The sequence below is a fragment of the Ovis canadensis genome, chromosome 2, assembly GCF_042477335.2.
Source record: "Ovis canadensis isolate MfBH-ARS-UI-01 breed Bighorn chromosome 2, ARS-UI_OviCan_v2, whole genome shotgun sequence".
Taxonomy (NCBI): Eukaryota; Metazoa; Chordata; class Mammalia; order Artiodactyla; family Bovidae; genus Ovis; species Ovis canadensis.
This window is the reverse complement of record NC_091246.1, coordinates 192057614-192081088: the sequence shown is the minus strand read 5'-3', so window position 1 is coordinate 192081088 and position 23475 is coordinate 192057614. Positions and strand designations below refer to the sequence as shown.

Below are 23475 nucleotides of genomic sequence, written 5' to 3'. Positions count from 1 at the left end.
TGAAGCAGTTTTCCTTCCAAGTTGCAGCATTTAGAATTTGTTTCTTACCTATTCCGGGACTTTAAGAAGTGGGAACCAGTGGGGTGAGAAGTGATGGATGTGCAAAGCCCTTGGTGAGACAGCGCTTTAGTTGGGGTGGGGGAAGGGGGGAGGGCCGTGTCTCCTTGTTCCTTAAAGATCTGCCCCAGGAGCACTGCACAAAATGCCAGGAGGCAGAGCAGGACTCAAGAGTCTGGGCTTTGCCTGACTTGGGCTTTTCTGTGAGTTCTGGCTCTCCTTACACTCCCACTGCCCTTATGACGTTTTGTCCAGACCTCTTGGTCTCTCCCCATGACCTGCTTCAGAAGACAGCGCCAGGATGGTACACAGTCCCTGCCTCGCAGAAAGGAAGTCCCGGGACAGAAGCTTTCCTAGGAGCAGACGACAGAGTTAATAGCAACATTTGGGATGTGCCTCAGTGGTGTGGGGAGAGTTTCAGCAAAGAATTATAGAGGAGATACTGGAAGGTCTCATAACAGGTGCAAGAGGGTTAGGAAATGCCATTGTGAAAGCATTCTTTGTTATTTGCTTGATATGAATTGCTTGCTAACCTGTATTTTTAATTTGCTAATATATGTTTTGCTGTACACTTTTGTTGCAAGAACAATCCCCACATATGCTTCTGACATAATTCTCTATGCTTTTTCCCCATCCTTCAATATTTTCCTGCCTACAGCTGTTAGGAGACTCCAGGAGCAAGGTACCAGTGCTTTAACTTTTGTTTTATAACTTTTTTTTTCTGTTGTGAGTATATTTCCTTTAGGAGATGGTAAAGCAACAAAAATGTAGCCCTAGGGTAGAAGTTCTGTTCTGAACTTTGATTTTGTGGAAACTAGTGGTGCTTTTGCTAGTGATAGAACTGGTCATGTCTCATGCGTGTTTGAGCATTGTTTTCCAACATCAAGTTCTGCCCGTTATCCTACTAGTGTTTCATTTTACTAACCTAGGTTTTGTCTCTTACGTTGTTATTATTTCATGAGTGGATACATTCAGCATTTTTCATATCTTAGGAATCTAGTTCATGTATAAGTGAGATGGCCGTATAATTATCATCCTAACAAGGATACTTTTGAGTGTGAGGGAGGGTGCCGTTAATAATTATGTGGGGACAGTAGGTGGAAGGCACAGCTGTCCCAGGTAAGTTGTGATGTGTGTACAAGCCACATTGCTAGGAAGTTACATTGGTGCAGTTTAAGCCCGTAGCTACTTGTTTTCCTCTTAGAGAAATTAAATTTTATCTGTTTTATATTGTTCTTGCTATATAATTTGGGGATTTAACTTAATAGTTTTATATTCAGGGTAAGAGACATGAATGAAGTGGGTATTCTAGTCTAAGGAGGCCTATTAGTGTTGTAAAACTGGAAGTCATTAATAAAAATGGTATAGATCTTTTGAGAATCCTTTTATATAGGACACTACACCACTGACATTGCAGTGTCAGATGTTCTTAAGGGAGCATGAATTTTCAAACAAATTCACTCACAGACCATGCTCAAGACAGGTTGCTTTTGGTTGGGGAGGGGTGGTGGGCTAACAGACTCAGTGTGTCAGACGCTGAGCTAGGCTGTTTAGCATCTAATTCCGCTTAATCCTGACAACAAGCCTGTGAGAAGGGTGATCAGCATTATCTCAGGGAAAGGTTAGGAGGCTTTCTGAAGTCACATGGCGGGTCCATGTTACTGAGAGGGCCAAACACTGCACTAAAGATCGTGCTCCTTCCTCTGCTGTGGGTGCTCTGCTTACTACTCACTCTGCCTACCAAAAGTCTGCTGTTCTGGTTCCGTTTCCCTAATCTGTAAGCAAAGGGAAGGTGTGGGTGCATGTGCCCCTGTGTGTGTGTGTGCCTGTGTGTGTGTGTGTGTGTGTGTGTGTGTCTACATTTAACTCTTCGTTGTTGATGTTGTGTGGTGAGACTCACGTTGCCTTTCCATTTCTTCCCCGACCCCTCCTTGAATCTGGCAGAAGAAGCCTGTGAGGAGGAGATATGAGCCCTACGGGATGTATTCTGATGACGACGCCAACAGCGACGCCTCTAGCGTGTGCTCGGAGCGCTCGTACGGCTCCCGGAATGGGGGTATCCCCCACTACCTGCGCCAGACTGAGGATGTGGCTGAGGTGCTCAACCACTGTGCCAGCTCCAACTGGGCTGAGAGGAAGGAAGGGCTGCTGGGTCTGCAGAACCTGCTGAAGAGCCAGAGAACGCTGAGGTAGGGTGGGAGGCCAGGTTCCTTCAGATTGAGCCCCGTGTTACACGCATGGGGGCCTGACACGGATGTATGGTCATCTATGGGGCAGGCCCAAGAGAGGCCCGGATGGCTCAGATGTGCTCTATGCCTTCCAGAGAACTTAAATATTGGGCAGACATTCCATAGCTTATTAGGTCTAGGAAACATTTGGTTCAGCATGGCTCAGATTTGTCTAGTAGGTGTTTTGAGAAGACTTAGAACAGTTTGTGGTTTAGGTAAAACATAAAAACAACTCTGAAGTTAGTACAGTTTGTTTACACTTCAGAGGCATGGATAAAATGATGCCAGTCTCAGTCTAAAATGTTTTCATGTGCATATGTATACATAAATATGTTTTTATAGATTTGCAGAGTAAAGACACTCAAATGGAGAACTCCAAAGTAGTACAGCATTATCTCTAGAATTGATAATTTTTGCTTTTGTTTTTGTTCCTGTATTTGTATTTCATAAATTTTCTAAAATAGGCATGTATTACATATACCAAAAACACGCTTATAACATATTTCATCAGATCTAAGGTACCACTAACACACCATTATTTTATATCTAAGAAGAAATACTCCTTATAAAACCATGACAGTACTGATATGTTATTAATTGCAGGGTGAATCTCATGGTTACAGAGATATTTGAAGTATAGTCTGTTACATTCTTTCGATAAGTTTTTAAGCAATGCTGTGAGACTGGTTACGTGTTTCCATTCATGGATGGCTCTGCAGAACTCTGTGAGCATGGACTGACAAGTCACTGGGCTTCAAGTGTGGCCGTCTGTAGTCAGTGTGACCCCTGCCATACTCCTTCCTGCCACCTAAACTCCCTGCCCCCCTTTATTCATTCCATTCTGTGCATGCACGTTCCTGCTGAAGTGTAGGTCACCTCTGGTGGTCTAGTGATCTGTCAGAAAACAAAGACAATGAAATGTCCTTATTCTCCAATAATCTCCTTAACCAGTTTCTTGGTTCTTTGTGTTCTCCAGCTATCCATTGAATAAGCTCTAGGAATCTGTCAATTAACATTGGTCTGGTCTGGATTTCATTGTTAGCGATGTTAAAAGGACCACTGGATGTGAGAGGGGATGGTATGGGGAAGAAGATAACACTTTCTGATCAAACTTTGAAGAACAGACAGGATTCGGTAGTGCAGTTCAGGGTAAAAAAGTGTCACCGGGGCACTGATGTGAAGTGAGTGTGTGCTTGACCCAGACGCTGTAGCAGGTAGGTAGATAGCAGCGGTTTGTTGTACTGAAATGGGTATAAAGATATCACAGTACTTTGACTAAAACAGAACCGAGACTAAAATCCAGGTCTGTCTGACCCCGCTGCACATGCTTTTCTGAATTGATCCGACTACCTTTCATCTGTCGCGTGTGGAAATGAAGTGAGCAGGATTTGGCGTCTGGCTTTGCCATATGTGCATGTGTGTAAACTTATGTGATCACACTCTGAGATTCAGTTTCATTTTAGAACAAGACCAGAATTGGTGTGATTTCTTATTCCTGTGTAATTCTGTCAAATTAAAATTTAGATAATTCATTTGTAGAAAAAAAGGTATAACATAAAAATTATATAAAACACGTTAAATGAAATAAAAGGATTTAGAGAAGCTGTAACTACTTTCAGTGTTGACTTATTAAATATTAAATTTTTTTCATTTTATTTCCTAGTCGAGTAGAATTGAAAAGATTGTGTGAGATTTTCACCCGAATGTTTGCTGACCCTCACAGCAAGGTAAGGTCTGAGAACCTGCCCACTTGTAACCTCTTTGCATGTCCTTCTATATAATGCACTGCTTCAGAGTGGGAGAACAGCCCCACCATGCAGTGTAGCCCTTCCAGACTTGTTTTAACAGTAGTTTCTGTTATATCTTTTGAAGACAGAATTCTTAGAAACTTCTCTTGTCCGTACAGTGTCATTAATAAAGTGCATTTCAAGTAAGGGTTACCCTGGAGAGAATCAGATGTAGTCTTTCATTCACTCAGCGAACAGTTTTGCATACTTCATGGAAGTACGTAGGCTGGATGCTAGGATGTAACAGTGTTTTATAGTGCCTTTTTACAAAGTTACAGTAGTGAAATAAGCAAGTATATAAATTTTTTTTGGTACCCATGTAGAATTTGTCTGTATAGGACAAGATAGAAAAATGATAGCATTTATAGAATGAATTTACTGAAAAGCCACATCAAATATATCTCCAAATAGATTGCCACTTCTAAGAATTTGCTAGATGGTGGCCACCCAGCTGATGCCCATGCCCCTGGCGGGGCTGAGGGCCGCCTTTTGACAAGGGCTCCCAGCTGAGTACCCCGGAGTGAGAGACAAGCCCTTTCTAGGAGTGGAGCTGAGAGCGAGACCTTTGACAAAAGTTTACTCGGAGTCTAGATTTTAAAGAAAAACCAGAGTTTGGGAGGAAGCCTTTGAAAGTGTTAGATGGTTTTAGAGAAAGAAAACAAGAGGAGTGAAGATACCAGGAAAGTTAAAGGGTGGATAAAGAACCAAAACAGTCATCAGTTCAGTTCAGTCGCTCAGTCATGTCCAACTCTTTGCGACCCCATATACCACAGCATGCCAGGCCTCCCTGTCCATCACCAACTCCCGGAGTTTACCCAAACTCAGGTCCATCGAGTCAGTGATGCCATCCAACCATCTCATCCTCTGTCATCCCCTTCTCCTGCCCCCAGTCTTTCCCAGCATCAGAGTCTTTTCAAATGAGTCAGCTCTTGGCATCAGGTGGCCAAAGTATTGGAGTTTCAGCTTCAACATCAGTCCTTCCAATGAAAACTCAGGACTGATCTCCTTTAGGATTGACTTGGTTGGACCTCCTTGCAGTCCAAGGGACTCTCAAGAGTCTTCTCTAACACCACAGTTCAAAAGCATCAATTCTTCAGTGCTCGGCTTTCTTTATAGTCCAACTCTCACATCCATACATGACTACTGGAAAAACCATACCCTTAACTAGACAGACCTTTGTTGGCAAAGTAATGTCTCCACTCTTTAAAATGCTGTCTAGGTGGGCCATAACTTTCCTTCCAAGGAGTAAGCATCTTTTAATTTCATGGCTGCAGTCACCATCTGCACTGATTTTGGAGCCCCCCAAAAATAAAGTCTGCCACTGTTCCCACTGTGTCCCCATCTAATTTTCATGAAGTGATGGGACTAGATGCCATGATCTTAGTTTTCTGAATGTTGAGCTTTAAGCCAACTTTTTCACTCTCCTCTTTCACTTTCATCAAGAGGCTCTTTAGTTCTTCTTCGTTTTCTGCCATAAGAGTGGTGTCATCTGCATATCTGAGGTTATGGCTATTTCTCCTGACAATTTTATTCCAGCTTGTGCTTCATCCAGCCCAGCGTTTCTCATGATGTAGTCGGCATATAATAAGTTAAATAAGCAGGGTGATAATATACAGCCTTGATGTATTCCTTTCCCGATTTGGAACCAGTCTGTTGTTCCATGTCCAGTTCTAACTGTTGCTTCCTGACCTGCATACAGGTTTCTCAAGAGGCAGGTCAGGTGGTCTGGTATTCCCGTCTCTTTAAGAATTCTCCACAGTTTATTGTGATCCACACAGTCAAGGCTTTGGCATAGTCAATAAAACAGAAATAGATGTTTTTCTGGAACTCTCTTGCTTTTTCCATGATCCAGCAGATGTTGGCAATTTGATCTCTGGTTTCTCTGCCTTTTCTAAACCAGCTTGAACATCTGGAAGTTCACGGTTCACGTATTGCTGAAGCCTGGCTTGGAGAATTTTGAGCATTACTTTATTAGCATGTGAGATGAGTGCATTGTGCAGTAGTTCAAGCATTCTTTGGCATTGCCTTTCTTTGGGATTGGAATGAAAACTGACCTTTTCCAGTCCTGTGGCCACTGCTGAGTTTTCCAAACTTACTGGCATCATATTGAGTGCAGCACTTTCACAGCATCATCTTTCAGGATTTGAAATAGCTCAACTGGAATGCCATCACCTCCACTAGCTTTGTTTGTAGGGATGCTTTGTAAGGCCCACTTGACTTCACATTCCAGGATGTCTGGCTCTAGGTGAGTGATCACACCATCATGATTATCTGGGTTATGACGATCTTTTTTATATAGTTCTTCTATGTATTCTTGCCCCGTCTTGTTAATATCTTAGCTTCTGTTAGGTCCATACCATTTCTGTCCTTATTGAGCCCATCTTTGCATGAAATGTTCCCTTGGTATCTCTAATTATCTTGAAGAGATCTGTAGTCTTTCCCATTCTATTATTTTCCTCTTATTTCTTTGCACTGATCACCGAGTAAGGCTTTCTTATCTCTCCTTGCTATTCTTTGGAACTCTGCATTCAAATAGGTATATCTTTCCTTCTCTCCTTTGCTTTTCACTTCTCTTCTTTTCACAGCTATTTGTAAGGCCTCCTCAGACAGCCATTTTGCTTTTTTGCGTTTCTTTTTCTTGGGGATGGTCTTGATCCCTGTCTTCTGTATAATATCACAAACCTCTCTCCATAGTTCATCAGGCACTCTCTATCAGATCTAGTCCCTTAAATCTGTCACTTCCACTGTATAATCATAAGGGATTTGATTTAGGTCATACCTGAATGGTCTAGTAGTTTTCCCTACTTTCTTCAATTTAAGTCTGAATTTGGCAATAAGGAGTTCATGATCTGAGCCACAGTCCGCTCCCGGTCTTGTTTTTGCTAACTGTATAGAGATTCTCCATCTTTGGCTGCAAAGAATATAATCAATCTGATTTCGGCATTGGGCATCTGGTGATGTCCATGTGTAGAATCTTCTCTTGTGTTGTTGGAAAAGAGGGTGTTTGCTATGACCAAGTGCGTTCTCTTGGCAAAATTCTATTAGCCTTTGCCCTGCTTCATTCTGTACTCCAAGGCCAAATTTGCGTGCTGCTCCAAGTGTGTCTTGACTTCCTACTTTTTGCATTCCAGTCCCCTATAATGAAAAGGATATCTTTTTTGGGTGTTAGTTCTAAAAGGTCTTGTAGGTCTTCATAGAACCGTTCAACTTCCATAGAAATTGAGAAAACCTAAAATCAACACAAGCAAATCTTAAAGAACTTGATGCGCAAGCTTTAACTATCTTATACTATGGTTTTCCTAGTAAAAATGGTCTCTTCTAAGTCCTACCAGGGGAAGGAAACCTGTCATGGTCAGAAGCCTAGCCAGTTACCGTCTCCCTTCTTTTCCTGGCCTTTCCTCCATGTAGAAATTGTCCGTGAAGTGTCAGTCATCCACCTGCCTGTGCTCTCATTCAGCACTTGCTGAGCACCCGCTCTGGGCTAAGGGTATAGAAAACATCGCACCCCTCCCTTGCTTCTGAGATGCTCACAGGAGCAGGGGAGAGTGAACGCAGGGATTCTTTTTTTTTTTTTTTTTTGCTGAGGGGCAACAATTCTCCTCAGTATTGGTCTTGAAACATGTCTTAAAATTCCTGTTTTGACCCTCACAACAAGGTTAACATTCACAATATTAATAAAATCCAAGAAGCATTGATTTTAAAAGCATCATAGATGTTCAGAGATAAAATTATCAAGGTTTTCTGTAAAATAATATTAAGAGCAGTAAGATTTAAAGCATAAGACTCATAAGATATATAGCATAAGGGATATTAGGTGGATTTGGACATTGATGAAATTTCTATTACCTGTCACCTCTAGATTGCTGATTCAGAACATGAGGATAAAGAATGTGAGGATAAAGAAGGAAAGTTGTTTCCATCAGAAGGCTCTTGTACAGTGAGTTTGGAGGTCTCAGTTTAGTCAATATTTGCTAGCTGCCTTAGTGCTAAGCCAGGAGTCCCGCAGCTGGGACTCATTGCCTTCTCTCTGAGCTGTCTCCTGAGAGACCCCTGGTGGTTAATAGTTCCTGCGCTATAACTGAGCAGGTCTATGATAGCTGGTTTGTCCCAGCAGAACACAACTTATTAACCAAATAGGTACACAGTGCTGCCATTTACCTCTCTGAAATTGGTTCAGGGATAAGCCACTGTGAACTTTGTCTCACAGGAGGTAGCAGTGATTATTGCACCATGGTGTGAGAATTATGTCAGCCGTCAGTCTGTTTTATTCTAAGCTGTGCTCTTGTAAATGTTAGTATAGTTTTTATAATATCTTTTTATAGAGATAACACTTTGTAATATCTGAATTGGCACACATCAAAATAGATGATGGAAATGAAAAGCAATAGGTATGCAAGTTTTTTTCCTTATCCTACAGTAATAGTTGTTGAATGCTAGATAATGAAATAAATATAGAGAGAAGAAAGGAAGGAAGGCTGGCCTCCAGGATTAGACTCATACTTTTCAACAAAGTTAATTTCTCTCTGTACTGGCTTTTAAAGGCATGTAGAGGGAGGGGAGAGGATTTTGTCAGTTCATAGCCTTTTCAGGCCTTTTAGAAAACTGCATGAAAACGATATGACTTCACTGTGGACTAACATGGAATCTGTTTCGTTGCATGGCCTGGTTTGCGGTGGAATTCACAACAGAGAGTAAGTTCCAACCCCTTTTCCTTTATCTCTTTTCTGTACTATATTTGCCTTTTATACCGTGTCCAGTTATTAACATTGTCACCCAAGTTATGAGTCTGGGCAAAGGCCAATTGGGCATTTTCACCTTTTGAAGACTTGAGAGGAAATTATGAATTAAACATGTGAAATACTTGGTTTCCCTTTGTGTCTAGGTTTTCAGTATGTTTTTGGAGACCCTTGTGGATTTTATAATAATTCATAAGGATGACTTGCAAGACTGGCTTTTTGTTCTTCTCACACAATTACTGAAGAAAATGGGAGCGGATTTACTTGGATCTGTGCAAGCAAAAGTTCAGAAAGCTCTTGATGTCACAAGGCAAGTGTTTGGGGCAAAATCGTGTTCTCCCAGCTTTTGATATATAATTGACATACAGCGTTGTGTAAGTTTTAAGTGTACAGCATGAGGATTTGATACATATGTATATTGCTAAATGATTAGTACAGTGTTAATATTTATATCCTTCACCTCACTTAATTACTATTTTTTGTTGCGTATGTGGTAAAAACATTTAAGACACATTCTCTTAACAAGTGTATGATACAGTATCATTACCTATGATCAACAGGCTATACGTTTGACCCCCAGAACTTATTCATGTCATAGCTGTAACTGGAAGTTTGTGCCCTTGGACCAGTATCTCCCCATTTCCTCCACCCCTAGGCTCTGGCAACCACCATTCTACTCTCTGTTTCTATGAGTCTGACTTTTTTTTTTTTAATTTTATAGATAAGTGATACCATACAGTATTTGTCTTTCTCTGACTTATTTCACATAGCATAATGCCCTCAAGTTTCATCCATGTTGTCACAAATGGCATAACTTCCTTTTTTATGACGAAATGATATTCCGTTTATATACACAGTACATTTTCTTTATCCATTCATCCATCAACGCACTGAGGTTGTTTTCGTGTCTCAGTGATTGTGAATGGTGCTGCAGGTAACAGAGGTCAGATGGCTCTCTCTCCTTTTTTTGTTTTTTGGCCACGCACTGTGGCTTGTGGGATCTGGTTCCTGATCGGAAATTGAACGTGGATCAGAGCAGGGAAAGCCCGGAATCCTAACAATTAGGCTGCCAGGGAACTCCCTAGTTTTAGGTTTTTTTTTGAGAAACATCCATACTGTTTTCCACAGTGGCTGCACCAATTTACATTTCCACCAGCATTTATTATCTCCTATCTTTTTGATAATAGCCATTCTAACAAGTGTGAGACAATATCTCACTGTAGTTTTTATTTGCGTTTTTCTAATAATTAGTGATGCTGAGCACTTTTTTGTGTACTTGTCGGCCGTTTGTATATCATCTTTGGAAGAACGTCTGTTTGGTTGGGCAGGAGGGAACTAGACCATTTTGATGTTAGGAGACTCTCTGTAGGTGGTTTCTTGTCACTCTGTCACCTGTAGTTTTTGTCTCCCACGTGAGTATCTTCTTTCTTACTTGATATCCACAGTCTCTTGTTGGCACTGAAATATCCCAACAATCCATGAGGCGAAATACCTACATCTTCTTTGAGTTGGCATTGTTTTGGTGAATGCCTAAGACGTTCACCCTCTGTTTGCTGTGGAAAAAGGGGGAGGTGTTCTGTGTGTTATTTCTCCAATGTGTAGCCAGTATGAGTCACTTAAATCATGTATGCTAAGTATGCTTTGCCTGCAGAAGTGGTCCTCAGAGCCTCCTGGATACAGATAGTTGTGGGAGAAAAGGATGTGCTGTTGGATTGTTTACTTTTTATTAATCAGTATAATGATGGTACTACTTTGTATTTTTCTTGTATTATTTTATTTGAATTTCAGATCAGTCCTGTGATTTTATAGATGTGACCCTACATCCCTTTTATTTTCACTATACTTTTGTACACTGAGAAAAGTCTCTTAAAGGGAGCCTAAAGAGCAATACAGACACTCAGCCTCAATATAATATGTGTTTCTGTTGCATTATCTTTCCTATCACCATGGAAGGCCTGTCTGCATCAGGAACAAGGGATCCTTTGGGCAGTTTTAAAATCATATGGGTAATTTTTAAGGAAGGGAGTGCTGACTTTGATTCTCCAAGAGCCCTCAGGGCTACTCAGTTGGATCACAAATACGAGATGATGACAAGACACAGAATCAGTCCCAAGTGAGAAGTGGCGCTAAGTGGAACTCTCAGGGGCACAGGCTGCTGTGTATGTCTGTAGCTGGCGAGGGTGTGTCTGTGAGTGTCCCCAGGCACTCATCTGTGCTGACGCACACAGTTGGCTCACAGGCTATTATGCAGCAAAGGCCTCAGGGGATACACAGTGCAGGCAGCCTCGTCAGGGTATAAAAGGTAGGCTTGGGCATTGGAGCCCTTTCTTATGTGAGCAGGTTTCCAGAAGGAACCTGGAGAAGAAGGTAAACAAATCCCGAGAAGGCGAGTACGCATTTCTTCCTTAGTTCATTGCTTAGTTTACGTTTTTTGGGGCTTCTAAGAAGATTTCTCTTTTTATAACTTTTCTGTGTTACGTGTATTACTTTAGTATTTATTATATAAAATGAAAAGTAATGTTTAAAAAAAGGTAAACAGGCTTGCTTTTTACATGTGTTAATCTGTTTTTTTGTTTCTTACATGATTTTACTTTTTGTAAGAAATCTTTCTTTTAACATACTTTCTTCTTTTTATAAACCTAGGGACTCCTTTCCATTTGATCAACAATTTAACATTTTGATGCGATTTATTGTGGATCAGACTCAAACTCCTAACCTCAAGGTCAGTAACTTATAGTTCAACCTCTAGAAGTCAAATCTGCTTAAACTATACTTTTTCAGACATGACTCATATTTGGCTGTTATTAGTAGATCTGCTGTGAGCACCGTGTGCCCATTTCTCTTGGTTCAGTGCCTAGTGCTGGTTTACTCGGTAAGCACGTGCTTCACTTCATTTCAGACTGCTGAGATGGTTGTACCATATTATATTCCAGCCAGCAGTGTCTGAGAACTCCCAATGATTTCATGTCCTCACCAACATTTGTGTGTTATTACTGTTTCACAATTTAAAAAATTTTGATGTATTGAAATAGCTCTTATTAGAACGTTTTTAATATTAACATTATAACACATGTAAATTAGCTGTTAGATGTTTTGTAATGTAAAAAAATGTAAGAACAAGACTGATAGTATTTGAAGGAGGATGTATTCCTTTGAATCAGATCGGGTACACTGTCTGTTCTTTGATTACCAGCTTCTGTCGAGGTTTTGCTGCTGCTGCTGCTAAGTCGCTTTAGTCGTGTCCAACTTTATGCGCCCCCATAGACGGCAGCCCACCAGGCTCCTCTGTCCCTGGGATTTTCCAGGCAAAAATACTGGAGTGGGTTGCCATTTCCTTCTCCAATGCATGCATGGCTGCTGAGTTGCTTCAGTCGTGTCCAATTCTGTGCAACCCTATGGACAGCAGCCCTCCAGGTTCCTCTGTCCACAGGATTCTCCAAGCAAGAATATTGGAGCAGGTTGCCATTTCCTTCTCCCGTCAAGGTTTTAGGAGAGGCCTACTTCCCAGGTGGCTCAGACGGTAAAGCGTCTGCCTACAATGCCGGAGACCTGGGTTCAATCCTTGGGTCGGGAAGATCTCCTGGAGAAGGAAATGGCAATCCACTCCAGTATTCTTGCCTGGAAAAATCCTATGGACAGAGGAGCCTGGTAGACTACAGTCCATGGGGTCGCAAAGAGTTGAACACGACTGAGTGACTTCAGCTTCACCTTCAATAAATAATAGCCTGTTTCTCCTGAGGTCAAAGCCAAGTGAGAGATCAGTGAAGTTAGGGCCGAAGATCACCGAGTGCCTTCAGTGCTGCTTTGCAAGGCCTGGCCTAGAGTGGCTAAAAATCAGAACGCAGAGTTGTTCGTGCCCACTCTGTCAGTGGCAGAGCTTGGGGTCCTCCGGCCCCGCCCCCCCCCCGAGTGGGCCCTTGCTTAGCAAGTGTCCTGGGGTGTCAGAGGATCGGGGCCTGCTTCTCTGCAAGGGCCCCTTCCTGTCCCAGGCTTCAGGGTCAGTCATCCATGCTTGTCCCTGCTGCAGGCTCCCTGTGTAGGAACATAAGTCCAGGTCGTATGTGCTTTTCTCTGAGCACCAATAAGAGTTCTGTTCAAAAATGTGTAAAGTGTACTTACTGTTTGTAATTACTGGCTCTTTCAGGTCAAAGTTGCAATCCTGAAGTATATTGAGTCTCTCGCCAGGCAGATGGACCCAACAGATTTCGTAAACTCTAGTGAGACAAGGCTTGCTGTTTCTAGAATCATAACCTGGACAACAGAACCAAAGAGTTCAGACGTGAGAAAGGTATGTCCCGAAGTGCCAGGCACAGCTTTAATCACAGCGTGTTCTTAGGTGTAAATGAGGGAGAGGAATTTATAGGAATGTTCAAACCACCTTCATACCTACATGCAGACCTCTCTCTTTCCTTTTCTACGAAACCAAGACTTAGCTCCTCCCCCTATCTTCTCTGTCCAGTACCACCTCATTCCAGTCTTTGCATATCAAAATGAAAATCTGAAATCTTGTGTAATGGAGACACCCCGATACCAAAATGTTGTATTGTTGCTTTTTTTTTAATCAGGTAAAGATAAATACTTGCTCTTTTCTTCTGAAACGGCACATTGAGAGGCATGTAACACAGTTATAGGGAGCTCAGGATGTTAGCACTTCTATTCCTAGGTAGTATTCCGCCTCAGGACTACTATGAAGATGAATTCGTATATGTTGAAAGCGTGGTCAGTTCCTGACATGTGATAAGCACACAGGAAGTGTGAGTTATCACTGTGTTTATTGTTTCTATTCTCTTCCTGTCAGTGTCCTGTTCTTCTGTGTCTGAGTTTCACACATGGCCATTATTCTTTTACTTTATATGTAAACTAACTGGCCCAACTAGCCTTTAAAAATTACTTTTAAGTCAGATTTCTCAGTTCTACTTTTAGACTAAAAGTATTTGATTTTGATTATTTGTGTAGAATCATGAACCTTGCATTCCCCCCCCCACCCACCCACCCAGTATACTTCCTTCATAGCCAACTCCATAGCCAAAATAGTCCTTTGGCCTTGGGATAGAATTAATAATGTGGACCACTTAGGTCAAGGCAGGGTTAAAGATGATTCTAAGCAGTGTTAGCAAGATTGCTTTGCACATGAACACCTACCTGCTTAGCGCCTGCCTCCTGGAGTCCAAGGAGGAGAATCAAATGTTTCTTTGGGAGAATTACAGCCCATATAATTCTCCAGCCATTATATAGTATTAATAATAAATGAAGTTCTCCAAGGCTAAAGAAACAAGGATGAATTTTATTAATGCACTCATTCAAAACTATTGTTCTGACATTACATAATAATTTAAATATATGATCCTTTTATAAAATTTTTCAGTATTTATCAAAAGAACATTTCACTGGCAACCTTTAACTATTAAGCCTCTTTGGGATTTAGAGGGGTACAGTGGGAGGTGGTAAAATGATTTGGTTGATTGGAAAGTCAAAGTATTTCTGTTATGGTTTTCAAAATCACAGATCAACTAATATATACAAAAGCCTTCCTGTATTTAGTCATAGCAAGTACATATGTGTGTGTCTTTGTGAGTTTGTGTTTCATAATTGATTGTTACTCGAGTATTCCCTCCTGTGGGGCTGAAGGATATTTAATACTTGCATGTTACCATGATTAGGGCCTATATGGGAACAGCTGACTGTGGTCATGATGTCTACTTTCTCTGGACATGCACATTAAAAATTTGAACTAGGATTTATTGTCCTAACTTTTGTAATCAGGACACTAGAGAAATGTTTCAAAGGTATCCAGCCTGGGACATCAAAACACTCAAGTTACTTTAATACTATCCTTAGTCGCTTCAGTTGTGTCTAGCTCTTTGCAACCATTTGGACTGTAGCGCATCAGGCTCCTCTGTCCGTGAGATTCTCCAGGCAAGAATACTAGAGTGGGTTGCTGTGCCCTCCTCCAGGGGATCTTCCCAACCCAGGGATTGAACCCACATCTCTTTAAATCTCCTGCCATCGGCAGGTGTGTTCTTTACCACTAGTGCCACCTGGGAAGCCCACTTTAAAATACTAGCTTAAGTCAATTATGGTTAGGATGTTTAAGGCTGAGATCACATAACTTATTTACTGTTTGATCTTAATTCCAGTTATTTTGGATCATACTGTGCTACTGTGCAAACCCTGTTCTGCACTGGCACTCCACCTCCATGTCTGCCCTTCCATCTTCCCCTCCCCCGTTGTGAGGACTGCTAAAACACCTCATCTTCAGGCTGAGCTCAAACCTGGGCTCCGGGACAGTAATCCCGGGCTTCAGAGGAAGTTGAAAAGCTTTTTTTTTTTTTTTTGTCAGTAGTCCTCAGCCCTGGCTGCAATGAAAACCAGTCTCAATTCCTGTGCTTTACCCAAAGTCACTTGACTTAATTGGCACAGAGTGGAGTATGGATGTTGTTTTGTGTCTGATTGGAGTTCCTTCCATGCATGGCTGATTTTTAATGCACAGTGTTAATAAGAATTAACACTTATTTAATAAGTGTAACACTTTAATAAGCAGCCTCTTATTTTAGACCACTTCCCCTAAGATTGACGCGCAGACCTATAGACTGCTGGTGTGGTCTTGACCTGTTGCTGCTGGTTTTCACAGGACCCCAGCTAGGTCCTCATCATCTTTAGGACCAGGCCTGGTCTTGCTATTCCCTGCCCCTCCCCCACCTCCCTACTTATGCCCAACACCTAGAGTGATACCCATAGGAACAAAGTGAGCATTTTAAGAAGTATTTTAAATGAATTAATGAATAAGTACCCGAAGAAAAGTGATCTAATTTCAAATAACATTTTGAAGTCACCATTTTCAAAACCACAGGCTTGGAAGTCCTCCTTTGGCTTCTGTGTTAGTTTCATATTGCACAACCTATTACCACAGACTTAGCCAATTGAAACTACAAAAATTTATAATCTCACAATTCTGTGGCTTAGAAGTCTGGCGCATGTTCTCTGGATTCTCTGCTTAGTCTTCCCAGACAGAAATCAAGATGTTGCCTGGGTCTTCAGTCTCACTTAAGATGTAGAATTCTCTTCCAACTCCCTGGTTCTTGGCCTAAGTCAGTTCATTACTGTTGAGGGCTATGGTACCTGTTTTTTTGCCCGCTGTCAGCAGGGGGTGATCACAGCTCATGGAGGCCACACCCATACCTGGCCTGGCAATTTGCTTCTGCAGAGCCAGCAGGAAAAGACTTTAATGTCCTAAAATTTCCTAAATTTTATGAAAAACATTAATCTGCACATCTAAGAAGCTCAACCAAATCCAAGTACCCTTTAAAAAAAAAAGAAGAAGAAGAAAAAGATTCACACCTAGACATAATCAAACTGCTGAAGATGAAATAGAAGCTCATGGGAGCAGCCCAAGGAAGCAGCTCAGCATAGCCCGGATCCTCAGTAAGACAAGCAGCTGCTTTCTCATCTGAAACCTTGAAGAACAGAGGCAGCCTGTTGACTTTAATGGTGCTGAAAGCAAAGAAAAGTCAACTAAGAATTCTCTGTTCAACAAAATTATTCTTTAAGAACAAAAGATAAATTACAAAGAAGCCAGCAGGAGGTTCTCACGTTAATCTCTGTGACTGCTTGCAGTGGCTCACCTGATTAGGTCAGATCCACCCAGGATAATCTGCCCTTTAACCAAAAATCAACTGATTAGGGAGGGACTAATTGTATCCGCAAAATCCCTTCTTCCTTGTAACGTAATTGTGGGAATGGTGTTCATCACTCACCTTAGGAGAGGGGATTGTGTAGGGCTTACTCACCAGGAGGCTGGAATCTTGGGGTCCACCTTAGTGTTCTGCTGCCCAAGGCTTTGGTCTCCTTTTCAATGGGTTGGCATGAGTCTTCCATGGTTAGTTATTTGGTAATTCCTTAGTTCTTACTTAAATAGGGCACTTTTTTACCTAACGACACATTTGTGTTGGGGTTCAGTTTAGCAGATGCATCTCTGCTTTTTAATCATCCAAGATATCTGTGGATTAGATTGTTTGGCTTTAAGTTGTATCCATCCAGCCCTTGCTAGTAAAGCACTGTTCAGTTCAGTTCAGTCACTCAGTCATGTCCGACTCTTTGTGACCCCATGAAGCACTGTTACTTGTTTTAAATAGGCTTGTTAAAGCACAATATTCAGATGTATGTTCCTTTGCCCCATAGCTGCCTCTCACAAACTGCGTTAAGGCACTGCAGATTAATCCTTCCTGGAGTTAGAGCTACTTCTGTTTAAATGCTCTGTTTTGATGTTCCATCCACTGCATATTTCATCCAGGTATAGATGCTATTGTAAGTGATCCAACTGCCTTATCCAAGAACTTGAGATGTATTTGAAAGATTGTCTAAATGAATGTCATGCCTAAATAAGTTAAAATACTTAGAAATTGTGATATGGTATATATCACTCTATGCTGAGATTTAATTTTTCATTATTATTTTAAAGCTGTAGAAAAAGAAAACAGGCACCATTTTTATCTGGATAATTTAATGCTCTAAAGATATGCTTACTTATCTCTTTTAAGTAGAAGTATGTTTTGACTCACCTGTCATTTACAGAATGTATCAGGTACTAGGAGGACATCTTGGTGATTTAAAAGCACTTTCTGATTATGAACCAAATTCTCCTGTTGGTGTTCTGATTTAATTTCTTAAGAGTAGAGTGAGGTGTTACCTTCTAACTACTAGAAGCACCCTACAGTCTGAAACCAATGCAGTAAACTCTCACATTGGCTGTATCGTCAGACAGTGTTAATTTTATACAGCCAATACTTGGGAAGTTTGCAGGTGGTGTAACTTGTTCTCCGCATCTCATATTTGGGAAAATACATTAGAATCAGTTTAAGCTGACACAACTCTGCTTTGCTGACTTAAGCATTTTTAATATTTTGTTTTCCCTTTTATGTCAGTGTTTTGGGGTGTTTCATCCTGGAGAGAGATGGGTGTTTAAATATTTAAGATGTTAAGAAGGGAAGGAGCACAGCAGAACTGAAGCACAAGCCTGTCACCAGTGAGGTGTGCTTCCCTGGCCAAGACTGACTTGGACTCGGTGGGAAAACCCCACCCAGACCCTGACTGGCCTGCTTTATTCCTGAAGAGCTGTTTCCATTTTTTGACTCTGAGAGTCCTTATAGTTGTGTTGACCAAGCTTTACAGAGGTACACTAGACCTTTCTTAATGCACTGTGTTTGTGTTAAGATTATACAATATATTCACAGAAGAAAGTAGATTCTAGAGTTTGACCTCTATTAACTTCTGCCTCTGCTTTTTAGAGGCTTTTTAGCCTCGAAATTCTTGTTTAAAATCCATAAAATAGGAATAATGATACTTGGCTTTAGTCACTGTTGGTAAGTAAGTAAGTGAAGTCGCTCAGTCGTGTCCGACTCTTTGCGACCCCTTGGACTGTAGCCCACCAGGCTCCTCCATCCATGGGATTCTCCAGGCAAGAATACTGGAGTGGGCTGCCACTTCCTTCTCCAGGGGATCTTCTGGACCCAGGGATCAAACCCAGGTCTCCTGCATTGTGGGCAGACGCTTTAACCTCTGAGCCAGCAGGGCAGACCCTAGTCACTATTGGGAGGACCAATTACAATAGAGCATATAAAAACCTAGATAAATACTGCTTTGTTTTTATAGTTTAAGCTGTTACTGTTTGAGGGTTGCTTTGGTTTGTTGCTGCTTCACATTTTTTCCAGCATTAGGGAGATTTCTTTTTCCCCTGTTAAGTCAAAAGGAATGCAGTAATGACAATAGAATTTTTAATGGTGTATTTATATTTTCAGGCTCAGAATCCCTGTGTGTTTCCTTATGTGATTCTTTAACATTGAGCACTGGCTTTGTCAAATGAACTAACAGGTTTGGCCCCCAAAGGTTGTTTTGAGAAATGCAGGGAATAATGGCATGTCACAGAATACTAAAAATGATGAAGATGCTGTTGCCTGGAGGGGGAGAAGTATATAAACAGCTTTCAAAAGTTGGCATTGCTAATTGAAAAAAATGTAAATCTCTGATTATAGATAGGCAGCTGTCCTAATCTAAAAGCTCAGAGTTTTAATACCATTGAATGAGATTTGAATCTCAACTTAATTGTGACTGCCTTGCTCAAGTCTCACTTTAATCTCTTTGCAAGAGCCTTACTTCCAGGAGTGGTTATGATTATAAAGGATTTAGGGGATGATTGAGGTTTAAAACTGGTAGTTACTGATATTATTCTTCAGAATCCTGTTACTCTTCTATTACTATTCATAGACTTTTAGATTGTACAGTCTCTCTCTTTCATATATATATATATACATACATCCACACACATGACTTTAGAAACTAAGCCAAAAACTTGAAAGCTTATCAATAACCATGGTTTTAAGTGTGTGCTTCTTGCCTCTGATTAAACCCTGCCCCTCTCCTGTCCATCCTGCTTCAGCGTAGTCGAGTAGGGGAAGATTTAACCATAAGGGCGGCCTCGACCTGCTCTGGGCCTGGAGAAGGAAACTTGGAAGAAAATTGTAAACAGGTAGATTTGAAACTGTATACTAACTTGCAAAGAGACACATCACTGTTTGCATTTAGATTATTAATCTTGATTACACTTGTGGAGACACTGAGAAGATTTTGGAAAAACCTAAAGTTAACATAATACTGTGTAAGAAAGAATGTATGTGTGTGCGTGCATGTGCGCACATGCCTGTATAAAAGTATTGTGTTTTGGTGTGTTTTATAATCAATTGCCTTCCCAAAGAAATAGCCTGTTGCAGCCAGACTTCTACCATAGTTTAAAACAATAGCAAAGGAGTGATGCTGAATTTAAAGTGTCGGAAGGTTTTGAAATACCTTCTCTTTGGTGATTTTTCTAAAGTAGTTTTAATCACACTCTGAAGGGAACAGTAATAGATGTTTAATTAATTAGAAAACTCCCTTTCCTCTCAAATTTTAAATTTCCCTAATTAATGCCAACACCAAAGCATTTGTCAAAGTTTTATTGATCTCTTCTCTGGAAGAATCCTTTTCTGCTGTGCGGTACAGGCCAGGTTCTTTTCGGACAACTAGCAGTAGGATTTGGAGACCCTTTTACCTTCACCGTCTAAGTTCTCCTGGGGGAGCCATTTCCTGTTAGGTCACCATGTGATCTTTAAGACACATGGCCCCAAGAGTTAGTTCCGTGTTAAGAGAACAGCAGCAGCAGAGTTTCTGGTCTGGCTTTTTAATGGCCCTTCCTCTCATGGGGCAAGGGCTCAAAGATGGAACAGGCACAGCGATGACACCCTCTGGCTTTTAACTCATTATTGATCATGAGCTCTGGCCCAAGCTGTTTAAAATGAATTTCTCTGTGGAATTCTCCAGGCCAGAATACTGGAGTGGGTACCCTTTCCCTTCTCCAGGGGATCTTCCCAACCCAGGGATCGAACCCAGGTCTCCTGCATTGCTGGCGGATTCTTTACCAGCTGAGCTATCAGGGAACCTCCAAATTTCTCCAACCCATCCCCATGTTTGGAATTATTCCTGCAGTGAGGAGCATATTGATGGTGATGATAAATATAACCCAGTTTTTATCCTTGCCTGAGTATTCTGGTATTCTAACTCCTCACTGATACAGAGTTGTAGGTAAAATATTCTAGGATCATAACAGTCTTCATTTCTTTTAGAACTTTGATGTGAAATCTTTTAAAAATAGCATATTTAAATGATACTTTCTATCCATTTCTGGAGCAAAAAAAGATTTTACTTTGAAAACAGCTTTAAACCAAAAGGTTACTTTTGAAAGCTGTATGAAATCATTTACAATTTATATTTTGGAAAGTACAAAAATAAATTATATTCATTTTATGTTTATAAAACCATATACCATCTGTCCAACGAATTATTTTCAGAATTCCTTGTCTTTCTATTTGATTTCTCATGGAAATTCACCTTTAGGTTATTGAGGGAAGGCTCTTCAGTGGGTAGAAGTTGAAGTCTGGTGCACTTTCTTTTCCCATATGACGGAAAGCACTAATGTTAAGTAGCCTGATTAGCACAATTTCTAGGCCTGTCACCTTGCAGCCCTCTTTTTCCTAAAAGACTCTACCAGTTTCATAATTTGCTTTGTGAAAAACCCCAAGGAAGTTTTATCTTGTCATTCTGGGGAGAAATTAGGTCTAAAGACAGTGGCCCATTCCATGTAAAAACACACTAATAAAAAACGTAATGATTCATTGTATAGTTTTCTACTGCCATTCGCAGTAAACAAAAAAATAAGTGCCTAACCTTTCTTAGTTTAATGGTGATCTTGATTTTCCTGCCAAAACCCAAGTCTGCTTCTTCGCTTCTCTTTGAAGGGCAGTGTTTTCTGCATGCATGTTTTTCCTAACATCAGTAAGACTTTTTACTTGCACGTTTTTTTTACTTGTACTACTTTCTACTTTGCACAGTTACTACAATCATGCACAGGTTACTTTGCATGATTTGGGGAATTTGCTTTTATACAAATCATATTAACAGTACATTAAGTTGATGGTGAAATGGAGTTCTTCAGATAATGGTTTCTTAAAACTGTTTTAATAATGCAGAAATGTTTATTTCAGTTCAATCAATAATAACATTTTTTGCCTGTGTCATAAAAGGACACACTGGCCCTTACAATTTAATTTTAATGGAAAGGATATAAAGGACCATGTTTAGAAGTCAAGAGAAGAAGTAAGATGCTTTTGCCCAATGCTGTGCTTAAGGACATTATAAAAAGAAATTTTCAATTGTGTAAAAAACGTTATTCTACTGATTTGTAATTTTTAATTTTGGTTAAATGTGTATGGGTGTTTGGGCTCTTTTCTTCCTTCTCCAGGCACAAAATAGTAGTTTTGTCTTAACTGGACCTAAAATTAATTTAAACATTATAAAATCATTGAAATTTTTTTGGTGTTTATTTGCAAAAAATCTCAGCAGTCATGTTTTTATGTAATATTCTATATAGTGGAAAAATACTTAGAATAATTGCTTCAATCCTAAATATTACAATCTTTAGAAACAGAAATTATTTAAATATTTTCATAAAGCATTTTTCTTTCTTTAGACTCTTAGGAAATTGTAAGAAACGCCAGTTAGTACTTCCTAAAGTTTTCCTTTGGCATAGTGTTTCCAAATCAAAACCCTCGTGACTAATTCCGCAGGCATTAAGCTAATAGCAGACACGTAACCTGATAGGGAAGCCAGGGTTCCACTTGAGTGCTGGTGCTCTAGCTGCTTGCTCTTTCCCACATGGCTGCTAGCAACCATGAGTCATCCTGCATGTGTGGTCTCTCTAGTAAAGAAAAGTAGAGCAGTTTCCAAAAGGCAGAGGAGTGAATCTGGTTTGCTCTGCAAAGACTGTCTCTGTCCTCAATGCACAGATGTAAAAGTAGGAGTTTTTCAGATGTACCGGAACTCTCTTTTTTTTCTAGTTTTTCTTAGTCACAACTCATGTACACCCATGGCAGATTCATGTCAATGTATGGCAAAACCAATACAGTATTGTAAAGCAAAATAAAGTAAAAATAAAAAAATTTTTTTTAAGTAGTTTTATAAGACAAAGCAGTGGAGGCTTCTTTAGAAACTTGTTCTTTGCGTATACTGGGAGCCTCATCTGATTCTGACTTACTAGGGTTAACAGTCTTAAGCCTTTTCAGATTTTTTTATTGTTTGACCCTAGTCCTGGAAACAGAGAAGTTACAGGAGTTTATTGTTAACATGCTATGGAAATCTGAGGCCAGTGTGTTCAGTGAAACCAGGGCTTATTTTCCATATCAAAATTAGGCTATTTATAATTGATTACCATCAATTATAGTGTTTACTGTAGGTGCTTTTTGCCTTTTTTGTGTGTGTGTGGCACAAATGTTATTATTTACTCATACAAAACAGTTTTCTTTTAAAAATAATTTTAGAACTTCCCTGGTGGTCCAGTGGTTAGGACTCAGAGCTTTCACTGCCAAGGACCTTGATTCAGTCCCTGGTTGGGGAACTATTATAAGATCCTGCAAGTCATGTGGCTTGGCCAAAATAAATAAGATAAACAATTTTAATGAGCATTTTGACCAAGATAGGCAATTGCACGTAACACAAATTAATCATCTCTTCTGTTTCTAGGCAGCACAAATTGTGCTCATCTCTCTGTTTGAATTGAACACTCCTGAATTTACTATGTTACTTGGTGCCTTGCCTAAAACATTCCAGGATGGTGCCACCAAACTCCTGCATAACCACCTCAAGAATTCCAGTAACACCAGTGTGGTGAGTGCTTTGGTCACAGTTGGTAACTGCCACTTACTCCTTATCTGGAACCTGCTCTCATGGAACAGCCAGTTTTCCTGTTCTCTTGCAGTAGATCATGGGCATCCATAGTGTGGGGGCCAGGTCTGATCCTGCTGTATTCCCAGTGAATGAACCTAGTATTTAAACATGGCCTTTCTGTCAAGTCAGGTTGTTTAGTTAAACGTCTATGAAGTCATTCAGGCAGTTACTGAGGAACTTAGTTTTTTTTCACTCTGTAAAGATGCAAATGCTGAATTGTGTCTGTTACTCCAGCGCAGCTGACAGCAGTCACTCAGCTTCAGGATTGCCTATAGGACAGTTAACGATTTTCGGTTCATATGTACTTAAAAAATGAACTTATGATTCTGCAAAAAAAAAATCACCTTGATTATGCAAAAT

The 23475-nt window shown here is 40.5% G+C and overlaps 1 protein-coding gene across 9 annotated transcripts in view; it reads left to right on the top strand.

Annotated features, from left to right (window-relative positions):
• Positions 1-23475, top strand: part of CLASP1 (cytoplasmic linker associated protein 1) — a 272797-nt gene that overhangs the window by 206206 nt on the left and 43116 nt on the right. For 3 of the 9 annotated variants that reach the window (XM_069574461.1, XM_069574460.1, XM_069574458.1), the window contains 6 exons: positions 2002-2246; positions 3949-4012; positions 8955-9118; positions 11452-11530; positions 12953-13096; positions 22912-23055. In XM_069574461.1, the coding sequence (XP_069430562.1) occupies positions 2002-2246; positions 3949-4012; positions 8955-9118; positions 11452-11530; positions 12953-13096; positions 22912-23055 (840 nt within the window). Of the gene's footprint in view, positions 1-715; positions 740-2001; positions 2247-3948; positions 4013-8954; positions 9119-11451; positions 11531-12952; positions 13097-19240; positions 19331-22911; positions 23056-23475 lie in introns of all 9 variants that reach the window. The other 6 variants (XM_069574454.1, XM_069574452.1, XM_069574455.1 and 3 more) reach the window with 3 other exon arrangements.